Raw genomic sequence first — 27,092 nt, forward strand, 5'->3', positions numbered from 1 at the left:
TTGCTGGAGGAGGAGGAGGAACCGCCAGCCATTGAAGCTCCTCCCAGCATCACACATGATGTCACACTTGCGACGTCAGCCCCCCATCACCTTTGCATGTAAGATATACACAGTTGCCATGCTGTGTAAAAAGGGAAAGAGCTTGTTCTTCCTTTTGCTGTGTGGATTTTTCATGCTAGTTGTTCTGCCAGTGCCATTGACTAGATCCTTTGGTGCCACGCTTCAATTGTTAGACCTTTAGCCGTTCGCCAGTATCTGGCAGTTTCCAGATGGGCTGCTATTAGCAGAAACAGCAGCATATATTTATATACAGTGTAGGGTTGGTTATTTTTAAATTCTCACACTGCAGCCATTGCCCCACACTTAGGCTTCAGTTACCTTTGAGGGAAAGATGAGGCTTGGTATGTAAATTTAACCTTTTTTTTTCTCCTTTGAAAATAGCAAAGTTTTAGCCCTCATGGCTAGAAGGGGAGGCGGGATGGAAATGTGTTGACTTAATAGCAGTAGTAGCTGGCAGGGCAGGAGAATGGCATTTGTGGAAGGCCATAGTTATTGTGAGGAGATTAAGCAATTGCCCCTCTCATGCCCAGATCATGTCTAAATCCTTAGCCGTTAAGTGGTTAATTCTGTTTATTCCACAAATAAGCAGCCTAGTTTCTCATGAGATATAAATGTGTGTGAATGTTTATCTTTAAGATAAGGCTGCAGCTGACACCTGGAGTAAAGAGTCCTTGGAAGTTATCTGTGTTGACTTCCTGCCTAGTATTATTTAGTATTTCAACTCTGATAGGAAGTGGATGTTTTACCCAAACACAAGCTGTGGCTTATGTAACTTTGGTGAAGATACTGTGTTAGTGAGAACTTCTGGACAGTCTTCAGGGGTCATGCCTGTTGCTGAGAGAGTTCCCAGGAACCCAAAAAGGAAAGAGGCATGACATTGTGACAAAGCTGCGTAGCTTCGTTTGATGTACTTCATAAAATATTTAACCCTCTCTCCATTTATGCTTTCATTGCTCCATTCATGCTTTCAATGAATTGCCCCTTTGGCAATACACTGACCTCCCCATCACCAGCATTGCTGGGCTTACTGGGAGAGAGGGAAGCAGCGGTGAGGTCAGAGCAGTGCAAACACACCAGCAGAGCCAGAGCACTGCTCCCAACCATGATGGGTTGCAGCTCAAGTACCATCTCACAGCCCTTTCCCTGGTATGCCGAAGCTATGACAGTGAAGGGAGGTCAGATAGCAGCCACTGCCCTGGCCTGCTGACCACTATTGCTCAAATCTTTACTCATGAAAGGTAGACACAGAGTTCCCAGTTATCAAAATGTAGTACTTTGTCTTGCAGATCTCCTGTCATTCCACATCTATTTCCCTTGTAGCATTTGAACGGGCAGCTTTCTGTCATTGATGGGGGAGGTGGGCATTGGGACATGGAATTGCTGATGGTGACAAATCAAGAATCGGGACTTTACAGCAGAAAAAAATAGAGGTATTTGAATAGAATCATAGATCTGTAGAGTTGGAAGGGCCTCAAAGGCTCATCTAGTCCAATGGACTTGTTGTTGTTGTTTAGTTGTTTAGTCGTGTCCGACTCTTCGTGACCCCATGGACCATAGCACGCCAGGCACTCCTGTCTTCCACTGCTTCCCGCAGTTTGGTCAAACTCATGTTGGTAGCTTCGAGAACACTGTCCAACCATCTCGTCCTCTGTCATCCCCTTCATGGATCCATGCCTTGTCCCCTTCATGGATCAATGCCTTGTCGTGGCGAAGGGGCTTGAATAACTCAGAGAAGCTATGAGCTATGCCATGCAGGGCCACCCAAGATGGACAGGTCATAGTGGAGAGTTTTGACTAAACGTGATCCACCTGGAGAAGGAACTGGCAAGCCACTCCAGTATCCCTGCCAAGAAAACTCTAATGGACTAGAGTTGTTTATTCTGTGTGCATAGTCAAATGTGGCCTAGCAAATACATATCTTTGCCATGTGAAAACATGCGCGCGCACACACACACACATGCATTTTAGGCAGATACAAAGCTGTTGCGGTAAGACATTGCAAGTGGATTTTGATTTAACAGGAGGGCAGCCTGCAGTCCATTCCCTTCTTTTGAAATATTTAGAATTGGGGAGATCGTGGAATTTGTTGCTGTTGTTTTAAGAGATGTAAAAATATAATACAGCAGCGTAAAACTAAAGAGGCCACTTTTGCTTGATTTGCCCTTTGAAAACGAAACACATGGCTGCTTGCCATAGCGATTACTAGAAAAATAACATTCTGGAAGAAGATCTAGTGGACAAGGAGCCTTGGATGCATGGAAAGAAAGAATCGGCGATGAGGGACTCGTACATGTCCAAGTGAATATGTGATCTTCCCCTCACAACCCACTCCTATTCACTTGCTCATAACTTAAAATGCCTTCATGGTTCCCTTTAGCTAGCAATCAATTGGCAAACACCAAATATTTACGGTTACTTTCTAAGCCCAGAGGCGTTTTAGTAACAACATATTTATCAGCAGGCCTGCAATAGTCTGATATTTGGGAACAGTTTGCTGCACTCGCCGCTCGGAAGAGGAAATGCTTAATCCATTAATTGTTCCAAAGAAGCTCTTACCCTGCTCTCCACCTCCAGATCTTGAGTCATACATTTTGGCTGCAGTTAACATGGGCATATGCAGAGCACATGGGGGGCACTGCAGCGGCCCTTTTGAACAGCACTGTCATGGAGTGCTTAGCACCAGATTACAACAGTCAATCACTGTATGGCCAAACAGTTATTCTGAATCAGTTTTATGGTGCTCCACTGTCTACTGAAGCACTACTGCAGAAAACCTATTTGAGAAGGGGAATGCTGTTGAAGTGATGGGATTATCAACATGCTCCATATACACCCACTTGGCCACATCAATCCACAAAACCAGCACTGTTATGAGTGTCCCATAATACCTATGTCACACTTCTAAGAAATCTTTTTTAGTGTGGCAGCACCTACGCTACAGAACTCCCTGCTTATTGGCATCAGGTAGGCTCCTTGCCTGCATTATATTTTTGCTTAAAACATTTTCGTTTAGGCAGGTCTATCCAGACATTTAGAAGTTACATCTGTTTTAACTCTTTTTCCTCTATTGTTGATTTTAATAATCTTTTGAATGCTTTTAAATGCCAGTTTTGAACTGTTTTTAATCAATGTTTTTAAAGTTTTATTTTATATGTTTTGAATTATATGTTTTGAATTATGGTGCTGGAGGAGACTCTTGAGAGTCCCAGGGACTGCAAGAAGATCAAACCTATCCATTCTGAAGGAAATCAGCCCTGAGTGCTCACTGGAAGGACAGATCCTGAAGCTGAGGCTCCAATACTTTGGCCACCTCATGAGAAGAGAAGACTCCCTGGAAAAGACCCTGATTCTGGGAAAGATGGAGGGCACTAGGAGAAGGGGACGGCAGAGGACAAGATGGTTGGACAGTGTTCTCGTAGCCACCAGCATGAGTCTGACCAAACTGTGGGAGGCAGTGGAAGACAGGAGTGCCTGGCATGCTCTGGTCCATGGGGTCACAAAGAGTTGGACACGACTAAATGACTAAACAACAATGACAACAACACCGCTTAGAGGGTTTTTTAGAAAAGAAGAAGAAGAAACAGTAATAGTACCTCTCTATTCTGCCTTGGTCAGGCCACACCTGGAACGCCGTGTTCAGTTCTTAGCACCACAATATAAGAAGGGTATTGACACGTTGGAACGTGTGCAGAGGAGGGCAACCAGAATGATCAAGGGTCTGGAGACCAAGCCTTATGAGGAATGGTTGAAGGAGCTGGGTATGTTTAGCCTGTGTATGAGGAGACTGAGATGAGATATGATAACCATCTTCAAAGGTTTGAAGGGCTATCGCATGGAAGGTGGAGCAAGCTTGTTTTCTCCTTCTCCCAAATCCATGGCTTCAAGTTACAAGAAAGGAGATTCTGACTAAACATCAGGATGAACTTTCTGATGGTAAGAGCTGTTCAGCAGTGGAATGGACACCCTCAGAAGGTGATGGGCTCCCATCATTGAAGGCAAAGGTTGAATATCAAGGACGCTTTACTTGAGATTCCTACACTGCAGGGGGTTGGATTAGAAGACTCTATAGTTTTATGATTCTATGAGCTACATGGAGCCATGGACTGACTCAGTATAAGGCAACTTCCTATGTTCCTAAGGAATTATCTATGTAACTTGGGATCGTTCACATAATCAGTAGCACCCTGTTCTGTGACATATCCGTATTTCAGCATCTCAAGGGTTTCAATATATAGAATGGAGGAGAGAATCCTCTTATTAGTTTTTTTTTAAGTACTTTGTTTTTTAGGGGGGGGCTATAATTAATGTAAAGGTAAAAGGTAGAGGACCCCTGGACGGTTAAGTCCAGTCAAAGGTGATTATGGGGTTGTGGTGCTCATCTCACTTTCAGGCCAAGGGAGCCGGCATTTGTCCACAGACAGCATTCCGAGTCATGTGGCCAGCATGACTAAACTGCTACTGGAGCATGGAGGACTGTGATGAGTGCCAGGGCACATGGAAACGCCGTTTACCTTCCCCGCCAAAGTGGTATCTATTTATCTACTTGCACTGGCGTGCTTTCAAACTGCTAGGTTGGCAGGAGCTGGGACAGAGCAATGGAAGCTCACCCCATCACGGGGATTCGAACCGCTGACCTTCTGATTGGCAGGCCCAAGAGGCTCAGTGGTTTAGACCACAGTGCCACCCGAATTCTTATAATTAATGTAGGACCTATGAGGCAATTTTACCGAAGACTTCAGCACCACAGGATAGTGTCTACCCTTCAAGGAACAAAGGGATCAAGAATGTTGGAATTGACCTTATTCTCTTGCCCCCATCATGCTGACTCACCACCCTTAGGAATGTCTGGTGTGTGGAAAACAATATCCTTACTCCATTAGGCCTAATATTTCTAGCTTTTCCTTTGATGTTTAAATTGCTCTTTTATCTCTTGCCCTGGTTTTGGGAGGCTTGCTGCTTTCGGTTTTGTGATATAATTCTAGGGTAGCTTTTGTTTGTTATTCCAGTCAATTCATGCTAGAGACGGTTAGCTGCTACTTTCTCCCTGAGTTGAATCAGACAAATTGCGGTGCAGCATGGAAGTCCAGGCACCTACATAGATCTCTCAATTACTGGGCATGTTTGAGTAGACAGTGTTTAGGTGAATCATAGACCATGCACGCTTAAACCTTCAATATTTGCTGGAATACTCTAGAGATATTTCACAGGAGTAGTGAAGTGATTGTTTTTAGTCTAATTGGCAGTCATTAGAGAAACACATTAAGGTTGCTACCAGGCTGTCAGTATTTTGCAGGAGAAATTCAGGCACATACTGGAAATGTAGGTTTGTGCTATTCAAGTGGATTAAAGGTTTGTCACCTTGCATAACAAATCCAGGTGCAGTTTTTAAAAAAAATAAAAATAAAATAAATACGGTGGTACCTCGGTTTATGAACTTAATCCGTTCCAGAAGTCCGTTCTTAAACCAAAACTGTTCTTAAATGGAGGCACACTTTCCCTAATGAGGCCTCCTGCCACCAGTGCCCTTCCATCATTCAGATTCCGTTCTTAGACCAAGGTAAAGTTCTCAAACCAAGACACTATTTCCGGTTTTGCGGAGTTGGTAAACCGAATTGTTCTTAAACTGGACTGTTCTTAAACCCAGGTACCACTGTAATAAGAATCATCTGGTTTTTATAGTTAAGAAAGCGACCGGGGAATGCACTAAAAGTGTTGGGTCAGGATGAATGCCTGTCGTCATGGAGCCTCCCCACAAATCAGAACAAATGTTCAATAAAGACTGGACATAAGCTTGCATATACACCATGCCATCAAAGCACATTAAAAAAACATCATACCCCTCACATTATTATTATTATTATTATTATTATTATTATTTATACCCCACCCATCTGGCTGGGTTTCCCCAGCCACTCTGGGCGGCTTCCAACAGAAAATTGAAATAAAATAATCTATTAAACATTAAAAGCCTCCCTAAACAGGGCTGCCTTCAGATGTCTTCTAAAAGTCTGGCAGGTGTTTTTCTCTTTGACTTCTGATGGGAGGGCGTTCCACAGGGCGGGCACCACTACTGAGAAGGAGTGAAGAATCCTGTGGGAACTGTAGTCTGTTCCAATGGTAGAGCATGAGACTCTTAATCTCAAAGTTGTGGATTCAAGCCCCACATTAGCCAAAAAGATTCCTGCATTGCAGGGAGTTAGACTAGATGGCTCTTGTGGTCCCCCTTCTAACTCTACAATTCTATGATTCTGTGTGTGCTGGGAATTGAATGGTAAGCTACAGCTCACAGGATGAGTGTTAAACTGTAGTACCCAGTGCTGTGTACATTGGGGCATGATGTGGGTGCATCCTCAGTCCAAACCTCAGTGTAAGCTTTGCCAGATTGGAACCAAATGGTAAAAGGTCTGAAGTTTCTAATTTTTTCCCATGAGAAGAAGAGGGAGTATTTCCACTGCAAATCCATGGTTTACCATTATTTCTGAATATGTAATTATCAATATTTTGAAAGAAATCTCCAAAGGAAATTATCCAGAAGGCAAGTGGATGAGAAATAAACTGGCAGTTTGGTGCCCAGCATCCATAGGATTTCTACCACAGTGTCCCAATTTGTTGTTAAACTCCAACCCCCATCATCCACAATCAGCTTAGTCCATGGCCAAAAATGATGGGAGTTGTAGTTCTGGAACTTCTGGAATGCCACTGTCAGCCAGAGCAGACAATACTGGGGTAGATGGACCAGTAGTTTGATACCTGGCATTTGGCTGCTTTGTATGTTCCTAAGTAAACATCTCTTTTCACTGCCTGGTACCTAGATAAGTGACAGCTCCTCCACTAATAGATAAAGTAATTCAAAAATTGGAAGTAATATGCTCACATGCTCGGCTCTTTGTGCTTTGGGATTTTCATCTCCCAGTGTTTACAGGTTACCTCTGCCTATGAGGTTTAAAGCACTTGCATGTAAACACTTTCAGGTTTCCTCGGTTGCTTTGGTAACATGTCGTTTTTGAAAGAAACATAATGGAGAAATTACTGGAAGGCTGAAATGGCTTAATGCAAAGGATTGCAAGAGATTTCAAGGACGGTGAAGCGGCCCCTGAAAGTAATATTTGAAATTGGAGAGCACAAGCCCTGTCAATGGTTTCTTAGGCACCCTCCTTAAATCCTTAAAATGGGCTCTAGTCAGTGTTTGGTTGGGATTATCACAAGCCTTCCACAGACACACTCCCCAGCTGTTTCATTGCTTCCAGCTAAGCTACCCAGAAAACCAGGGAGCTGATTTGACTGGTGTTTGTTTGTTTGTTTGTTTGTTTGTTTATATGCCACCCATCTGACTGGGTTTCCCCAGCCACTCTGGGTGGCTTCCAACAAATTAAAACACAATAGGACATCAAATATTAAAAACTTCACTTGGACAGGGCTGCCTTCAGATGTCTTCTAAAAGTCAGATAGTTGTTTATTTCCTTGACATCTGATGGCAGGGCATTTCACAGGGCAGGCGCCACTACCGAGAAGGCCCTCTGCCTGGTTCCCCGTAACCTCACATCTCGCAGTGAGGGAACTGCCAGAAGGCCCTCAGCGCTGGATTTCAGTGTCTGGGCTGAATGATGGGGGTGGAGACACTCCTTCAGGTATATAGAGCCAAAGCTGTTTAGGGCTTTGTTTTCCCGGAAACAAACCATGATCTGGAGTCAAGGTTTGTTGTTGGCTTCATAGGCTGGGGCTACATGGATGCATCAGGGGAACCAATCCTGTACTCCTCCTGGTGTACACAGCCCCAAGCTCTCTTGACACACTGCCCATTCTGGTTAGCAGCAGCTGTCATAAGTAGGGCAGTGGCACTGTGCTTTTCTGCCAGCCTCCTAACCCCAAGCTACTGTTTTTGAAAAGACTGGGGAGGGCATGATCACAGCCAGCTCTACCATTAGGTAAAGTTGAAGCCATCGCCTCAGGTAGATTGTGCTGTGAGCCCCATGGCTGCTGCTCCTGAGCCCTCCAACCACTCCCTTCTTTTGGAGGAGAAAGTTTTGCATGCCACATGACCTGGCCTGGCTCTCCCATCACCAGTGTTCAAGAAATCAGGTCAGCTTCTGTGCTGAAATGAGAGAGGGCACCATCTTGCCCTTTGCTTCAGGCGGCAGAAAGGCTTCAACCGGCCCTGAGCATTATATGATTAAAATGGGGGACAGGTTAGGAGTCAGGTGGTGAGGCTCAATTTATTAAGCCTTTCCGACTCTCTGATAACGCACATATTAACACAGATGCATTTCTGAGGGAGACATGTTTGGGGCTGCTTTGCGGCTGTGATTGAATCAAAGTGACATGGTAACTAGGTGATAGAGAGCATGGGGTGATTTTTAAATTTCCAATTTTTTCACACTACAGCACCCTGCCTTCTGCATCATGATGTGCAAACTCAAGTGATGGTGACAGAAGCAAAGGCAGTTTGATGTCTTACTCATCTGTGGTGTTTTTCAGCTTTAGGTATTTGACGAACAAGAGCAGGGCAAATCTTCTGAATGAAGATCTTTATCTCAGTTGGCATCTGTATTGGATTCGAATTGATTTTATACATGAGCTGTTTAAACTGTATGGATCTTTTAAATTGTTTTTATATATCTGCAATTCTTTTAACTGTTTTTATATATGTTAACTGTTGTGTAGATAGATAGATAGATAGATAGATAGATAGATAGATAGATAGATAGATAGATAGATGATATAGATCACACAGTGAGAGAATTAGTAGCATAATGCATACCTGTAAAGGAAAGGATAGAAGGTAAAGGTAAAGTGACCCCTGACCATTAGGTCCAGTCGTGGCCGACTCTGGGGTTGCAGCGCTCATCTCGCATTATTGGCCGAGGGAGCCGGCGTACAGCTTCCAGGTCATGTGGCCAGCATGACAAAGCTGCTTCTGGCGAACCAGAGCAGCACATGGAAACGCCGTTTACCTTCCCGCTGTAGCGGTACCTATTTATCTACTTGCACTTTGACGTGCTTTTGAACTGCTAGGTTGGCAGGAGCTGGGACCGAGCAACAGGAGCTCACCCCGTCACAGGGATTCGAACCGCTGACCTTCTGATCAGCAAGCCCTAGGCTCAGTGGTTTAACCCACAGCGCCACCTGGGTCCCATACCTGTAAAGGAAAGGATACCCCTTAGCAAATCACTGGGGCACTGGCTAGCAAGCTTGAACAACAGAATGCACAACTTTGTCCCAAGTGTCAAATTCCCCCAAAAAATGTTTGCTCCAGGTGATAGATTTTTGTGTGTGATAGGACTTTTTAAAGAGCAAAAACAATTTAAAATAATAAAGAGAAGTAAGAAAAATACTAAGGAGAAAAATAGTATTTCTTCTACATTGCAGACATGTTCATTTTAAAACTCATTCTCACACCCACTTTTCACCACCAGGGAGGTTGCTGGGTTAATCCATTACTGGAGAACAAACACAGAACCTTTAAAGATCAACAGAATAATTGTGCCATTAGCTATTGCGAACTTTGTGTGATCTTGCACAGCTCTCAATCATTCTCATGGGGCCCTAGATGGGAGAATTTCTCAGTGGATGATGACCTTAATGTTTGATGAGAGGTTTCAGAAGTCTCGAAACTCATCTTGACACCATGAAGCATGAGTTATGTCTAGTATTGAGGTTAAATATGTATTCCACTTCACAGATGATTGCAATATTGCGGAGGAGAGAAGAGGGCAGTGTCTGCTGATCCTGCCCCTACTGCCACATCTATGCTGACGTACCCCCCCCAAATTTACTATTTGGGGGACACAAGGGAAACCTGCTCTGTGCATGTAGGCTTCCCCCCCAAATGTAGATCCCTGATTGCACACGGCTCTCATCACATATGTCAATTTCAGTTTTTCTCTTTCTCATTTTTCCCAGTCATGTTCAGTTTGCCACCTTTCCACATCTGTTTGCAAACTTTTGTGGGGAGGACATCCTCATTAACATTAATCTACATTCTAGAATGCATTTCTCTTAAGACACAGTATTGTTGTATACAATTTTGCCCAAAATATTTCGGGGGGAACCCCCCCCCCAGCATTTCTCCCTATTACAATGCATTGCTGTTATTTTCACCAATTCTTAGGCACACTCTAACATATACACTTTTGTATGTTGGGGGGGGGGGTTGGTTGGAGAATTGCATCACAAAATTCAGAGAAATGTGAATTTCTGAACATAGCTGTCTTTCAAAGGAATAATAATAAGGAATAAGGAATATTTTTTTGGCCAAGTACCAAACATACTTGGAATTTTGCTTCGACTACATTGCAAAGAATTCTAGAGTTGGAAGGGACCCTGAGGATCATCTCTTCCAACCCCTTGCAATGCAGGAAAGGGCAGCTGTCCCATAAGGCAGTGGTTTTGAACCAGTGTGCTGTGGCACCCTGGGGTGCCTTGAATGATGGTCAGGGGTGCCGTGGGCAACACTGTCCTCTGTCCCTCTTTCCTTCTTTGTTTCTTTCCTTCCTTTCCTCCTCCTCTGATGCCCTCTCGCATCTCTCCCTCCCAAAGGCTTGCACAGCTGTTTATTGCACCAGCCATGGCTATAAGCCCTACAGCGACCTCTCTTTGCAGTGGGGAGGGGAGGGGAGCAGCTCAGAGACCAGGGATGGCAGCAGCAGCAGCAGCTGCCCGGAAGACTCCCAAGGAGAGGGAAGCGGAGATTAAGGGAACCCTTTGATGGTGTTTCCTGCTTGGCAGGGGATTGGACTGGATGGCCCTTGTGGTCTCTTCCAACTCTAGGATTCTATGATTCAATAGGGCTCCATGATTCAATCCTTAGGCTGGCACATAGTGGGGATCGTGGTGTGTTTCAATTCACTGAAAATGCAGGGGAGCAAACCTCTCTTCAGTTAACCCAAATCTATGCAACAACTACACACACACACACACACACACGTAATGGTGTGATTCTATATAATATGTTGTGTTAAATGGAACTTACTTCGGGGGGTAGTAAATACGATTGCATCCTAAAAACTCAGTCCTTTGCATATTACAGATTATAGCCTAACACTGCAAGCTCATGTAGAGCAGTGTCATGTCTAGGGTGCCGGACTTGGACCTGGGGAACTAGGGTTCAAATCCCCATCTGGCAATAAAGTTGAATAAAGCTCTAACCTTGCCCTCACAGGGTTCTCGCAAGTATAAAATGAGGGGAGAGAGAGGGAGAACAATGAAAATAATTGCAATAAAAATCGCTGCAATAAAAATATTTACTTGCAGGGAAGTCCTGTTCCGGTGGTTTTGTTGTTTGTTTTGAAAGCACATGCATACTCTGGCTTTAAATAGGTACGCTTCAGGTTTTATATCTCATGTAAACAAAGGAGTACAGCAGACTTCCTAGGCTTGGTGTTCTTCCGACCTTTTAGACTGCAATATCCATGACCGCAATGTGCTGTTGGGAGCTGACAGGGGTGGTGGCTGGGACTGAAGGATGTTGCACTCCAAAACATTCAGAGGTTGCTATGAAGGGGAAGGCTTGCTTCTGCACTCTCTCACCTGTGAGTAAACCCCGTTGAACTCAATGAGGTTTGCTCCTAAGAAGGCATGTAGAGGATTGTGCTGCAAACTGAATTAAGCGAGCTTGACTTGCGCCTATTCAGAAACTCTGCGCAGAGCAGTTAATGTGGGAGCTGTCATGTGGAGCGGATGTCTGATCAAATCTAGCTTCTAGCTGCACCGTGGGCTCTTTTCCATACTGACTTACCCATAATTGCTAACAGGAGCGGTGCATCCACTGGCAGTAATCTCTTCCTATCAAAACATTTCACCCATGTCCTATTCAGAAAGGAGAACTCCCTACCTAGCTATGACAAGGCTGCTTAAGTCAAGGAAGCCTGGCCACTGTCGCTTGTCAGGCAATTAAATTGAAAGCATTCAACATCCTTGGAGTATATTCTCATCAGGAAAGAGAGCTCGTCGAACAAATCAGCTTGGGGAGATTCTCTGAGGGAAAGTTTCCTAATTATTATGTGTTTCGTATATTAAAGGAAAGCCCTCAAGAGTAACAATCACTGTGTTTCTTCCTAGGGACATGGGTCACGTTTGGAGGTCAAATTTCAGACGAGGTAAGCAAAGTTTCATTTAACTACAACTTGCAAAAAAAGGAGATTTGGCTGTGCCTTATTTCTTATACGTCTTTTTAATTAAAAGGCAAACCACAGATGACAGAATGTACAGAGTCCATTCTGGCAACAGGAATGATCATACATAAAAGAAAAAGGATTTGTGCTTTTCATGCACTTCAGAACATCTTTTCAGAACCTGGAATTTAATGGACAGCACTTTGGGCACTAAATGGCTCTGCGATCCAATTAAAATACCTTTTTAAACATGTTCCTGAAAAGAAAAGACACCCGTGGACCACTGACAGGGATACGAAGAATACATTTTGAAGTCAGGGCAGTGAGGAGCGTGAGCTGTGAGCTTAACAGACCTGATTGACAATTCAGTTCCAACATGGGCTCAGTCGATAACCTCAGGCACCAGCTACAAATTACTACGAGCACAAGACCTCATCTACTGGCAATATATCCCCAGTAGTGTTTGGTGACACAGATAACATGATGTTATCTTCATTGTTCCCTAGGCACTCCTCTCCACACCTTTCTATGTTCTCTATGTTATGCTAAAACAGTGGTTAAGAGGCTACAATCCTAGACACATTTTTCCTGGGAGCGAGTCCCATTGAACTCAATGGAACATTTCTCAGCAGGATTGCACTGCCCATTTCTTACATTCGCATTGTAAGGTTGGCTTGCTGAAACTGGCCTCTTTTTCTCTCCGTGACATCGGCCCGTGATGGTGGGCAACAGGGTCCAAGTTTTGTCATTTGATAGCTACTCCAAGCTGGTAAATACGTGTGTTTCAGGTCTCAGGTTTAAAAACTTGTTTTTCTTTCATGAACATGAGCTGAAGAGAGGTTATAAGGGAGAGCTATGAGGGGAGGTTATGAGGGGACCTTTCTGGGCTCGGGGTGGGAGAGGCTGCTAAGCAGACCTTTCGGCGAAGAGGGTAGCAACGTGCTAGAGGACAGAGCTGAGTGTGCTGCACAGCCTATTCTGCCCCTCCTAACCCAGCTTGCTGCTTCAGATGTGCTAGAAGTGAGTCAACTGCCAATCTAGTTGGCTGCTGTCCACCAAGGAAGGGAACCATCTGTCCTTCACATAATCCCTTGCGCTGGCCCTGCTTCTACAATATTTCAAAATGGTGTAGTGGACACATGAAAGGCGCTTCCCCCATCAATATTCCAGCAGTGTATCACTAAAGCAAGTGTAAGGGGGAAGGCGTATAGGGAACAGCCCCCCCTCATCAGGTCGAGTTCCTCGCAGAGCATTAATTTCAGCAGCAGATCAGATTACAGGAGTCAGGAAGGGAGAGGGGGAGAGACAAGGCTCTAGCAGCATCAGACAGCCTCTCCACTGAGTGGAGAAAGGTGGGGGAAAAGGGACCGGAGAAGAGTCAGAAGGACGGCCCTTCCCCCCAATGCCTGAATTGAGACGTACGGCTCTCCGTAGGACAAGGGGGAGGCGCTTTGGTGTTCCCAAGCTGTTATGTTGGGCGCGAAACAGAAAGAAGCCATTGCGAGGTTCTGACTCAGACTAAGCAGACATGATTTGCAGACACTTTGCACTGTAAATAGTATGCACAATAAAAACATCTTAAAGACAAGCAGATGTGGAGAGTCGTTACTCAAGAGTAGCCACAAGAACCCCTGACAGCAAGTATGGGGGATATGTGGCCTTCCAGATGTTTCTCCCATCATTCCTGACCACTGACCTTGCTGGCAGTGGTGGCACTGGGAGGGGGGACATCAGGCAGGGTACAGAAAGAGCAAAGTATATTTCAAATTGGGTGATGTAATGGTGTTGTTGCGGCTACTCTCGAGTAAGGACGCCCAAGTCCGTACTTGTCTTTAAAGGTTTTATTGTGCATAGTATTTGCAGTGCAGAGATAGCAGAAAACATGACCTCCTAGTCACTTGCAGAATCCGGGAGTGGACGTTTCCTGTTGCATGACCGGCATAAGAGTTTGGGCACCTCCCGACCTTATGTTTAGTGGTGCGCCTTAATTCGGGTGCCAGAAGGGGCTGCCTGTTCCCCTCCAATTCTTGGTCAAGGCAGCGCAAAGGCTCTCCAACATCACTGAGCCTTGCCACCTCCATACGGCTAACTTCCTCATTCCCCCCACCTGACCCACTGCTGCTGCTCTCACTGGGCGAAGAGCTGGTCATCAACAGGATGGGGGGAGGTTCCCTGTAGGAAGGTCCCCTGACAGGTGAGTTCTTAAATCTCTGAAAGAAAAATAACAGTATGTATTAATGAGTCCAACAATTGGGGGAAAGTAGGGGTAAGCTCCTTGTTTGGGGGAGCACTTCCCCCACCCCCTAAATGCTGGGTGGGTTTTCATGTGTATTTCATTCCAACATGGCAAATATTAAGGAAGGGCCAAGGTCTGTGCTCTCCCAAACATTCTGGACTTTACTTCCTGGTTCAACTCCTGTTGGGAGACACGGTGCTTCCCAAAGACTTTAGAAGTGCCTTAGAGATTTGGGTGGTGGGTTCTGTGTTTTGAGGGTCACTTAGGTGAGTGAACTCAGACTGAAAAACAACCAAAAACAAAGAAATCGTGTTTAGAATAGGGGAATTTGTCATTTATTTTTTGCTCTAAGCACAATTCCTGCCGTTGTTGTTGTTGTTTTAAGACTGCAATCCTGCAACAGTGGGGAGTAAGCCTCACTGAACATACTAGGACCTCTGAGTACACATGTATAGGATGTGTAGGCCCTATTTCTTTTAAAATCAGAGCATTGGCGCTTCAACACCGTGCAACTTACAAAAGCACTTTGAAGACCCCTGCAAAATTCTGGCAGATGTTCCCCGTAGTGGGAATATTCCAGTCCACTAGAGCGTTCACTCCACTATTCAGTGCCTCCTTTGGGACACATGTAGATTAGAGCCCTATGTTGTTTTCCAAAATAAGCCTGCTCGGCTGCAAAAATGAAGAGTGGCAGAGCACTGCGTCGCAATGGTGAAAAGAAACTGTGTCTGCAAGTGCTTGGTGACATAAATTGTGCCGCTGAGAACCCCCTCGCAATGATTTCTAATAATGGTGACAATAAGTGGGGAATGTGTAGTTCAGGGGTCAGCAACCTTTTTCAGCCGTGGGCCGGTCCACCGTCCCTCAGACTTTGTGGGGGAGGGGGGGACTATATTTTGGGGGGAAATATGAAATAAGCATGCCAGCTTATTCCATAGTAGCAGCATCAGCATCCCCTCTTTGCAACCTCTCTTGCTCTGCAAGGAACATCCTAGCTTAACCTCTCCACTTCCTGGTTCCATCATTCCTGGCTCACACTCCATAGCTTCTAGGGCTAGGCTTTCCTTTTCTAACACAGGGAGGTGCCTCACATTTGCATTCTCATACCCTTTGATCTTGTGTTGTGTGAACACCTAATATTTTGATGTTCTGAACCCCCTAATTGTTTAATCCCCACCCCAGGAGGTCACCTCACAAAGAAGTCTTTCTGACTTCATTAACACTTACTGATTTGGCTAGGATTATCAATGTCCAACACAAAACCCAGGAAGTGTGCCTACTTAACTAGCATTTTTACAGAGGCTTATCAGCGAGTCCATCACACCTCTGACTAACCCTAGCATACACTTGGGTCTGGCTATTCCTGGTGCCAACATGCAAGTTCTAATTAAACCCTAACATTTGTCAAACTCAAGCATTCGGCACCCACTCTAAAGAGAACTTGCCTCTGTAGATCAAAGACACAATCTTTTGCAGCTGGGTAGTTTTATTCTTAGGGACCCAGGTGGCGCTGTGGGTTAAACCACTGAGCCTAGGGCTTGCTGATCAGAAGGTCGGCGGTTCGAATCCCTGTGACGGGGTGAGCTCCCGTTGCTTGGTCCCAGCTCCTGCCAACCTAGCAGTTCGAAAGCACGTCAAAATGCAAGTAGATAAATAGGAACCGCTACAGCGGGAAGGTAAACGGCGTTTTCGTGTGCTGCTCTGGTTCACCAGAAGTGGCTTTGTCATGCTGGCCACATGACCTGGAAGCTATACGCTGGCTCCCTCGGCCAATAATGTGAGATGAGCGCGCAACCCCAGAGTCGGTCACGACTGGACCTAATGGTCAGGGGTCCCTTTACCTAGTTTTATTCTTATCATTATTACAATGCAATCTTCCTGGTGATTCCAACCCAGCAGATAAGCTAAAAGGCCAGAAACACAGAAGGTGACTGAGAGGCTGTTTCCCCTGGTGAAGTTCTTTGGTTATAACAACATAGTAATGGACTTAAATGAAGGCTTCACCAAGGACATCGTGGTAGCACGTTCCCTTAGGAGGCGATTACTTTCCTTCAGAGTCCTTAAACAGGACACCTGTAACGTTCGGCAACATGCAATTTTATTTAATGTGACCAATCAATGCACTAAAGGCCTGACAACCCAATTTTAAACCTTAACTAGAGGTGTAAAAAAAAGACATTTAAGAATGAGTTTTCCCTGTCATCTCCTATAGTTAAACTATCTTCTTCTGATCAATATTTTAAATTATTTCAAAGAAGCAATCGTGACACGGAAGTGCCATTTGAAGAACATTTAAATGCAGGAGAACGGCAAGGGGGAAAACTGCTACATGGAGATTTTTTTTTTCTTCCACAAATTGTTCAAGGCTTATTTTATTCGCTTCATATAAGAGAGGTTTTATGCAGTGGTGAAAGACAATGACTGATTACGGGACTAATCCAGTAAGTGGAACACTGTCACAGGAGGAAATGCTGCAGGGAATGAAATAAAGTGCCAAAATCTTAGGCAGCCACAAATGACTTTCACAAGCACTTTGTCACCTACAGACTGTTATGTCTAAGTTTTAAGAGTGAAGCCAGCTTTCACCAATCTGATAGACTTCAAACGTTTTGAACTACAACTCCCATCAGCCCCAGCCAGCTGGCTGAGGCTGATGGGAGTTGTAGTCCAAGACACTTAGAAGCCACCAGGTTAATGAAGGCTGTGTTTGGCAATAGAAATAACAAGCGCTTTCTCTGTAACTTTGCCTTCTGGGATATCAGCTGCAGACATAACTGAAGCGAGTGTGATTCAGCCCTAAGAGACACTTAGACCAAGAATAGTCTAGGCACCCGAGGCAGAAAATCAACATGGTGTTGTCATGATGATAAAGAAAGAATAATAAATAAAAAACAGACTGTTTTCTGTTCCTCTAGTGATATCTCTGAGGTGGACTAACTCACCCTGCATACTGGTACAGCCAGCTCTGCAAAAGGACCTGGGGCTCCTCATTCCAGTTGCAGCCCAGTTAGCCAAGTGTTGTGAAATAAAGGGCTCCTTGATCACTGCAGATGGTGACAGCAGTCCCGAAATTAAAAGACGCCTGCTTCTTGGGAGAAAAGCAATGACAAACCTAGACAGCATCTTAAAAACCTTGCCTACAAAGGTCCGCATAGTTAAAGCTATGGTTTTCCCAGTAGTGATGTATGGAAGTGAGAGCTGGACCATAAAGAAGGCTGATCGCCGAAGAATTGATGCTTTTGAATTATGGTGCTGGAGGAGGCTCTTGAGAGTCCCATGGACTGCAAGAAGATCAAACCTATCCATTCTTAAGGAAATCAGCCCGGAGTGCTCACTGGAAGGACAGATCATGAAGCTGAGGCTCCAATACTATGGCCACCTCATGAGAAGAGAAGGCTCCCTGGAAAAGACCCTGATGCTGGGAAAGATGGAGGGCACAAGGAGAAGGGGATGACAGAGGATGAGATGGTTGGACAGTGTTCTCGAAACCACCAACATGAGTCTGACCAAACTGCGGGAGGCAGTGGCGTGCTCTGGTCCATGGGGTCACAAAGAGTCGGACATGACTAAACGACTAAACAACAACAACAACATACTCCTTTAAACTGTCATGGCTTCCCCCAAAGAATCCTGGGAGCTGTAGTTTGATAAGAGTACTGAGAGTGGTTTGGACGCCCCTATTCCCCTCTTCCCCAGCGATGCGGGTGGCACTGTGGGTTAAACCACAGAGCCAAGAGCTTGCCGATCAGAAGGTCAGCGGCTTGAATCCCCGCGACGGGGTGAGCTCCTGTTGCTCAGTCCCAGCTCCTTCCAACCTAGCAGTTCAAAAGCACGTCAAAGTGCAAGTAGATAAATAGGTACCGCTCCAGTGGGAAGGTAAACGGAGTTTCCATGTGCTGCACTGGTTCGCCAGAAGCGGCTTTGTCATGCTGGCCACATGACCTGGAAGCTGTACGCCGGCTCCCTCGGCCAATAATGCGAGATGAGCGCTGCAACCCCAGAGTCGGTCACGACTGGACCTAATTGTCAGGGGTCCCTTTACCTTTTAGCTTTACCTATTTCCCTCACAGAGCTTCAGTTTTCTGAGTAACAGCCACTCCATTTTCCCAGGGAATTTTGTGTATTGTAGCTCTGCTACACTTCACAGATTTCTTCGGGGGAAGATATAACTGTCAGAAGCGATACGATACTGCAGATGGGGCCTGGTTGTAACAATGGAAAAACATGGCACCAGTCCCAGAATAAAACTCTTATAAGGGAACCGCTAAAAAAATGCTGGATGGACTATGGACTTTCCTTATAATTGCCTTTCACCTACAATGGAGAGATTTTCAATTGTTTTAAATGGTCATTTAAGTTTGCCTTTCCTGCCACTAAAACAAGACGCCGTTTTGATGCAACTATAAAACAAGCAGCCTGGTTTTCATAATTTCCTTCTGACCAACTATTTCATCATCATTATTGCAATGGTCAAGTTTCTTCAATCCCCTGAGCATTGTACTTCATATAATGGCAGTGCTGATTCAGCTATGCTGGCTGGCATCATCATAGCTGGCCCTAAATAGCCTTGCAAAATAAATCATAACCATTTGTGACGTCTGTAATTACTGCTGTGGCTGCTAATGTTTGGTTTTTCAAATGTGTGGGTCATCGGAAATAGTTGACGGCCCAACATGAAACTGTGGAAATTAATATAGATATATACTATTTTTGCTTTGCTGCAGAGGCCAAATTTACTTTGTGTCTTCAAAACAGCTCAGTCAGGAGAGCATGAGACTCTCAATCTCAGGGTCGTGGGTCTGAGCCTCACATTGTGTGAAAGATTCCTGCATTGTAGCAGGTGGGAGATCCTAAGCCTTCCAACGCTATAATTCTGCAATCACCACTGGTGCTTCTTACTTTTTTGGAGGCTGGTCCTTTAGCGTGAATGGGGTGCTGCCCCACCCACTTCAGTCTGCTCTCGCCATCCCCCACTTCCCACCTTCTTACTGGTAACCAGTCCAGAAGGTAGCTCTACCTGTCAGCTTCCTGCTCCTTAGTCTCAGTGTGGCCCATGTAGACTTCAGCAGCGAGGAAGATGGGACGAACCATAACTAGTTGGCTCTGTCTGTCCAAATGAGCACCAGCCACTACTGAGTAAATGGGAAGTGGCAGCAGAAGCAGAAGCAGTCCTCTTCCCTGCGCTGCCTTACCCCTGGTCCATTCTCTATGGTTTAAAAATTGGGGCTTTATTTGGGTGGAGTTCCTTGGTCCTTCTCTATGCAAACCTGCGCTCTATTATGGGTAGTTTCTGCAGCACAACACATTTCGTATTCTCTAGGACTAATGTCATGTCTCCCTTTCCCAAAGGTTGCGGAACAGCTAATGACTATCGCATACGAGAGCGGAGTAAACCTGTTTGACACAGCAGAGGTGTACGCAGCTGGAAAGTAAGTATCTGTGCTTACTTTGTTGGATCCAGTTAAAGAAACTAACTTGCAGCTCTGCTGCAGCACCTGGGCAGAGCAGAAGACTTTAGCAAACATGCATGCCAGCTCCGGCTTCAGAGCGCACCGGCCGAGTAGAGCAGCAGCACCAACCTGGCAGACTGCGCATGATGCGCAGTCCATCCAGGCTTGTCCTGGTGCGTGCGTTGTGATGTCGCGTTGCGGAGTGATGCCCCGCCCCCAGGGGGTGCCACCCCAGGCAGCCAAGCAGCACAGTTTGCCACTGCATGCATGAGTAACAAGGGGCATTAGGAGGAAATGGCCCTATGGCTGTCTGGTACTAATTTCTACCATTTGTTGATGTGCTAATTTCTCAACTGAATATTTCAGTTGTGTTCTGGGGTTTGTTTGTTTTTTTAAAAAAAATTATTCCATAAAATATTGGGACACGGGTGGCACTGTGGTCTAAACCACAGAGCCTAGGACTTGCCAATCAGAAGGTCGGCAGTTCGAATCCCTGCAACGGGGTGAGCTCCCATTGCTCGGTCCCAGCTCCTGCCAACCTAGCAGTTCGAAAGCATGTCAAAGTGTAAGTAGATAAATAGGTAATGCTCCGGCGGGAAGGTAAACGGTGTTTCCATGCACTGCTCTGCTTCGCCAGAAGTGGCTTAGTCATGCTGGCCACATGACCCAGAAGCTGTACGGCAGCTCCCTCGGCCAGTAAAGCGAGATGAGCGCTGCAACCCAAGAGTCGTCCGCAACTGGACCTAACGGTCAGGGGTCCCTTTACCTTTACATAAAATATTGTTATGAGTTGCAGGTGCTAGACACCCTTAAATCCCGGTGTCCAGTAGGTGCTAGAGTTTAATTAAGTCCAGGAGTGCTAAAACATAGCTGGATCCTGTGTATTAGACTCATGTGTATTAGGCCAGACCCATGTGTATTTAAGCTGTGTACTAGACACTTCCAAATCATGTGATCAACATGTGTCAAGAGCTAATTAAGCCAAGCTGGTTCCTCCTGTGATGTGTCAAAAACTCCCATCATCCCTGGCTACTGGCTTTGCTAGCTGAGGCTGATGGGAGTTGAAGTCCAACAATATCTGGAGGTTCTCCATCCCTGATTTAGAAGACAATTAGCAAGTAACATCAAGACTAGCTATTGTTGTTGATCCTTCAAGCTCAGAAGTGCCTATACACACAGTGGGGAGCAGATGGATTCTTTCAAAGCGGCATCAATGCTGACTTGCAAATAACTAAAGCACTGATATTGTGAATGACTGGACAACTGAATGCAATAAATAGACCTGTAACAGTTAGCATAAAACGATAAACGAGTGTGCTACCATACTGTTATGTCCAAAAACATTTCTTCCAAATGGTGCATCTGGGTGTTTTTTTTATTCCCCCCACAGGGCCGAGGTGATTTTGGGAAGCATAATAAAAAAGAAAGGCTGGAGGTAATGTAAAGATTTCAGCATTCAATTCTTGGCATACAATGGTAGAATTGGGAGTACTAAATCAGGACTCACAGAGCTCCTCTGAATCTTGGGCCTTTGCTTTACAAAGGCTTGGAGAACCAGCCCACAAATCAGGCCAATACTAGGCTAGTATTGAGATTCTTCTACTTTTCAGGCTGCTTAACCTCCTCCAAGTTGCTCTTTGCTGGTGTAATGTGGAAGAAGTGGCCGGCCTGGGAATGACTAGGGCAAAGGCAATTCAAGGGTCCTGGACATTTTCTGCAATGCCTGGTCCAAATCTGAATTAAGAAAAATAAGGACCTAGCTGCATGGTAAACTAGTAATGTGTACACACCCTTTGTGTTTGTGGGTCACAGTGCCAACATTCTGTCAGGTTCTGTATAGAGCTTGCTCTATAACTGCACAGTTTTGATGGAAGAGTTTTTATGATGTAAGAGCCATTGCTGTTTCCCTTTCATCTTTATGGATGAATATTAGGCATGGCTGTATTAGGAAGGATGCAGTTGCAAAATAATAATAATAATAATAATAATAATAATAATAATAATAATAATGGCCTTCTTTTTCCATTTTTATGTGTTCTATTTGTTTAGGAGGTCAAGTCTGGTCATTACAACAAAACTCTACTGGGGAGGAAAGTAAGTTTCCTTTTAATCATTGTGTTGTAGAAAAAAATTGTTATTAAAATTAAAAAATGTATCGCATGGCTTTGTGCCATCAAAATGCATTTAGGTTGGTGAAACCAAAAAAGATAATTTGCTTTCTTTGAAGAGCTGTCGATTTTTAAAACTGAGAGCAGAGTTGGGAGTTATCCTAGGTAGCTTTCCGACTACCCGTTTCTTGAGCATTCATCCTAATTAGAAACTACTCGCTATTTAATGAGCATTCTGATTCACAAGTGTACTAGCTCACATGTGTAACTGCATTTCCCCATCGCTTTCTTAGCTTCTTCGTACCACTTGCTATATCAGGGTTGGGCAGCACTATTGTTCTAGAAAAAGAGGTTCCAGAACCCACAATGAAGACCTTCCTCGTTCTCTTAGAATGGTAATGGCACCCTCCTGAGAGGTGCCAGAACTGAGTTCCAGAGAGTTCCAGCTGGAAAAAAAACCCTGGGGAGGGAAACCAGTGACCCTGCAGATGTGGTTGGGCTTGGACTACAGCTCCCAACATCCCTGGCCATGTTTGGCCTACAACATCTGAAGGTTCCCCAGCCTTGCGCTAATTACCGGTAATGTCTAGCACAGGGGTCAGCAACCTGCGGTCCATGGGCCACAAGCGGGCCACAGGGGTTGTTTAAACAGCCCACGAGCCGCCACTGAACCAAGCCGCCCGCTCTGCAAGTCCGCGCACACTGTACTAAACTGGCGCAGCACAGGGCGGAGACTCACTTCCGCAGCACCGGAAATCGCGTCTGCACAGACACAATCCGGCCCACGTTCTCCAATCATTTTGAATCCTGATTCTGCCTTCTGCAGCATTAGCTACCCCTCCCAGTTTGGTGTCATCTTCAAATTTGATGAGCATCCCCTCAATTCCTTCATCCAAGCCATTTATAAAATGTTTTAACTGCTATTTTAACACGATGGTGTTTTATTGCAATTCTGTTCTTTTCCCCTTTTCTTTTTTTAATGTAATCCAACTTGAGGGGGCTTTTCCCTATGAGGTAGCCTAGAGAGATTTAAATTACATGCATGCATGCATGCATGCATGCATACATACATACATACATACATACATGAAATTGCAATTCTCCACACAGTTAGGCTGCTTAACAGACCATTTGAATCAATTTCAGCAATCTAAATGGGTGCAGGATTGCAGGCATAATAAAGATATATATAAATAGCATCCCATTCGTTCCTCCAAACTCAGCTAAAAAAGTGTGCATACTCCATAATGTTCAGCAGGAAGGAGGAAATAATATTCAGCCTTTGCCAAAAATGGCAGCATTTTATTTAATGTCAGAAAGTTGAAAATATTTGCCTGTGACCCCTGGGGCATAAGCTCAGATCACTCCCTGTAGTGAGACCAGATCAAAAGGACCATCTTGTTTAAAATAAAATGTGACCACATATCTCCCCCCCCCAACAACTCTCCCCATGTTGGCCTAAATGGAAGAGAGAAAAAATCTTTCCCTCCATTCACAGGAACTCTGTACAAATTTTGCTGGCTAAAATTACTTGGAATGCCCTCCCATCAGATGTCAAAGAAATAAACAACTATATGACATTTAGAAGACATCTGAAGGCAGTCCCGTTTAGGGAAGTTTTTAATGACTGATGTTTTAATGTATTTTAAATCTTTTGTTGGAAGCTGCCCAGAGTGGCTGGGGAAACCCAGCCAGATGGGCAGGGTAGAAATAAATTATTATTATTATTATTATTATTACTACTACTACTACTACTACTACTACTACTGCTGCTGCTGCTACTTCTGTTGTGCCCAATCCACCCTTTGAGCTGTAGGCAAAATTATTCAAAGTTGAATTTTTAAAAAGTCATTTAAAATAAAAAAAAACATTTTACCTGATAGGCAGAGTGACGCAACTGATTTTAGGTGTCATAAAAAGGAAAGTTACAGTTATCTATTTAATGTTTTGTTATTGTAATTTTTTTACTGCCAGAGAGGGGTACAGTGCTTGTGTGATTTTGCTGCCTTCAACGAGAAAAGAATTTAAGAACATAAGAATAGGCCAACGGACCACCCCTCCCTCTAGTGCTTGAAGTCTGTAGGTGTCCGTTGAAGTGAAAACTAAAAATTCAAATCAAACTTCTTAGATTGCAGTCCACAAACGAGGCTGTTCCTGTCTATCTTCCAGCTGCAGCATGAAGGCTGAGGGAGAAAATGAACACAAACACACACACAATCAAAAGCATGCTGATGAAGCCAAAAAAATATTTTTGCACTCTTAAAATGGCCATTTCAGGAACTGGGGACCCTCCGGGGGGCGGGTAGCCATTGCCTTCTTTCCTGCTGCTCAGACGAGAGTTTAATCAGAATCCAGCTCCTTTCATAGCATGTCCTACTGTAGCTACGTAGGGGAGGAAATGGTCTCTTTGATACATAGGAATCTAATCCTGGATAATTAGCATGAAGATTTCCTTTTTGATGAATTAAGCTAAAATGCAGACTTTGAATGTAGCCTACGTGTCAAACATCTTTGAACTCCTTCCTATTTAGTAAGGATGTCTCACTGCTTTCCAGTTTGCAATTTTAGCTGCAATATAACTTTCCACGGACTTCTGAAACTGGAGGTGCATGTGTTCAGAAACCCCTGTGTGTCTTACTGTCAACACTCAGGCTCTTATTACGGACAGTAGAGTTGAAGGAGAAGGAAAGCTACACTGAAACCTGTGGCTGTTGTTGTTTTTTATTAAAAAAAATTAACACACTGAAAGAGAATTATTGGTATTGCAACGAGCTGCATCACAAATTGGAGTTATTTGACTTCGTTCAGATTTCTGTTTGAAAAGGCTTTTTTAAAAGAAAGTTGAACATTGTCTTTCTAATTGAACCAAGAGGTTTTTGGTTGGTTTTATGTGCATGAACACACACACACACACACACAGAGAGAGAGAGAGAGAGAGAGAGAGGGAGGGAGGGAGGGAGGGAGGGAGGGAGGGAGGGAGTTGCTGTTTGAGCTTTCGAAACACCCAGGCCATTTAAGTAGGGTTGCCATATTTTGAAGAGCAAAAAAAGAGAATGCTATGATGGCCATTCAAAGCAAATAAATGGAATTTGTCCCAAATTTTAACCCTGAAAAAGAGGACATGTCTGAGGGAAAGAGGACACACGGCAACCCTAATTTAGGGAACCCTCTCTGCTTAAGAATTTTAACCTATCAGCCCTGAGAGAATCCACATTGCAACTGGGCTGGTCTATTTAAATTCTCTGCCCTGTCAAACCATGTAGTGATACAGATAGATAACTATGAAAGACCAGATTGTGAATAGTAAAAGCATTTATGTGGAATTATTCATGTACTGCTGAAGCCAAAGTTAACATTTTTTTAAAAAAAGCAGGTTGATATAGCAATGTGTGATAATTGTTTTTGGATACCAGTTCAATATAGCCAGTTGTTTGCTTTAACCAAGGGTATTAGCTATTAGCAAAATGTCCTATGAGACTGTTTTTGATACAGCAGACTCCCATTTGTAAGTCAAAGGGTATGGAACAACAATGCTCACATGAAAATGTATGCCTTTTCTCCTTGCAGAGCTGAAACAGAAAGAGGACTCTCAAGAAAACACATTATTGAAGGTATATATAGTATGAATAAAAAATACTTTGTGTGCATGTGATAATGTGTTATAATGGTAAAGTGCTTCCCATACATTTGACCAGTGCTTTTTTTTCTGGGGGGGTGCAGGGGTACACATACCCCTAAACATTTGTAAATCTAAGTTTGGCCTCATTGAGGGGCAGTATTTCAATATGAGTAGGAAAATGAGAGTACCCCTAAACATTATTTTTTTTAGAAAAAAGCACTGCATTTGGCATAATGTTGCAATAGCCTTGGGCTCTACCCAGCTCAGTTATACTCAGAGTAGACCTGCTGAAAGGAGTGGACTTACGGTAAGTTAACACACCCGCCAACATTTTTCCGATGAAAATAGGGACATCCTAGGAAAAGCAAAGGAAACAGTGTTTCCGTGTGCTGCTCTGGTTCACCAGAAGCGGCTCAGTCATGCTGGCCACATGACCTGGAAGCTGTACGTCGGCTCCCTCGGCCAGTAAAGCGAGATGAGCGCTGCAACCCCAGAGTCGTCCGCAACTGGACCTACTGTAACAGTCAGGGGTCCCTTTACCTTTAAGGAAAAGCAGGACATTCCGGGATCAAATAAGAAACCGGGATGGTTTCTGTAAATCTGGGGCTCTCCCTCGAAAATAGGGACACTTGGAGGATCTGAGTTAATTATGTCCATTAATTTCAATGAATCTGAGTAGTTGGCAACAACCCAACAATGTTGGTATTCCTGCATTGCTCTTCAGTGCAAGTAAAGAGTTGAAGCTAGGAATTAGTGGCTTAAGATGTAGTGAGTCCATGTTTGAGACCAGATTTGCACTTAGGGCAGGATGCACCTAGCGAGCCCTTCCTGTGGAAGCCCTGCATAAGGGCAGTGGGACTTTCCCCCATGTCCTACCGCATGCAACCCCCAATGGCTTGGAGAGAACCCCCAGAACATTGGATGGGGGAGGAGAAGAGGAGATTGTTCCATCTGGCAAGCCAAAACGCTTGTCCGAATGGAACAATCACTTTGCCAGTAATGTGTACAGAAATACATATACTAAAGCAAACTGTGCATTAAAATGCATACTTTTCCGTCTCTAAGACGAGGGGGTTTTTTTTACTCAAAAAGAATGTTGAAAATTGGGGTTTGTCTTATACACGGATCGCGCAGAGGGGGGACGGGCGATTTGTTTCAACCGTGAGCAGCAGCTTGGCACTGGTGATTGGGTGGGTGCTTGGTGTCTGCAACTAGGACTGCTTAGGATTGGCTGTTGCTGCGGCAATTTGGTGGGTGATTGGTGTCTGCGGCAAGGGCTCTTTTTGATTGGCTGTTGCTGCAACAATTAGGTGGGTGATTGCTGGCAGTGAGTGGGCAGACACTTGTCTGCTTTGTTGACACGTGCAATTCTCAGCGTTTTGTGAGTCAAGTGAGTGATTATTGGCATCCCCCCCCCCAAAAAAGCTCAACAACTCTGCAGCTCTGGGCCATCTCTTCCCCCCCCCATTTTCTTAAAATGTAGTCCCCCAAAATAGGGGACGTCTTATA

The 27,092-nt window shown here is 44.6% G+C and overlaps 1 protein-coding gene across 1 annotated transcript in view; it reads left to right on the plus strand.

Annotated features, from left to right (window-relative positions):
* Positions 1 to 27,092, plus strand: part of KCNAB1 (potassium voltage-gated channel subfamily A regulatory beta subunit 1) — a 181,678-nt gene that overhangs the window by 127,406 nt on the left and 27,180 nt on the right. Inside the window, exons 3-7 of the mRNA XM_088669836.1 lie at positions 12,118 to 12,155; positions 19,756 to 19,835; positions 21,247 to 21,291; positions 21,906 to 21,950; positions 25,532 to 25,575. Coding sequence (XP_088525962.1) covers positions 12,118 to 12,155; positions 19,756 to 19,835; positions 21,247 to 21,291; positions 21,906 to 21,950; positions 25,532 to 25,575 — 252 coding nt within the window. The remainder of the gene's footprint in view (positions 1 to 12,117; positions 12,156 to 19,755; positions 19,836 to 21,246; positions 21,292 to 21,905; positions 21,951 to 25,531; positions 25,576 to 27,092) is intronic.

This window comes from Zootoca vivipara, chromosome 5 (assembly GCF_965207765.1).
Source record: "Zootoca vivipara chromosome 5, rZooViv2.hap1.1, whole genome shotgun sequence".
In the NCBI taxonomy this organism is placed as follows: domain Eukaryota; kingdom Metazoa; phylum Chordata; class Lepidosauria; order Squamata; family Lacertidae; genus Zootoca; species Zootoca vivipara.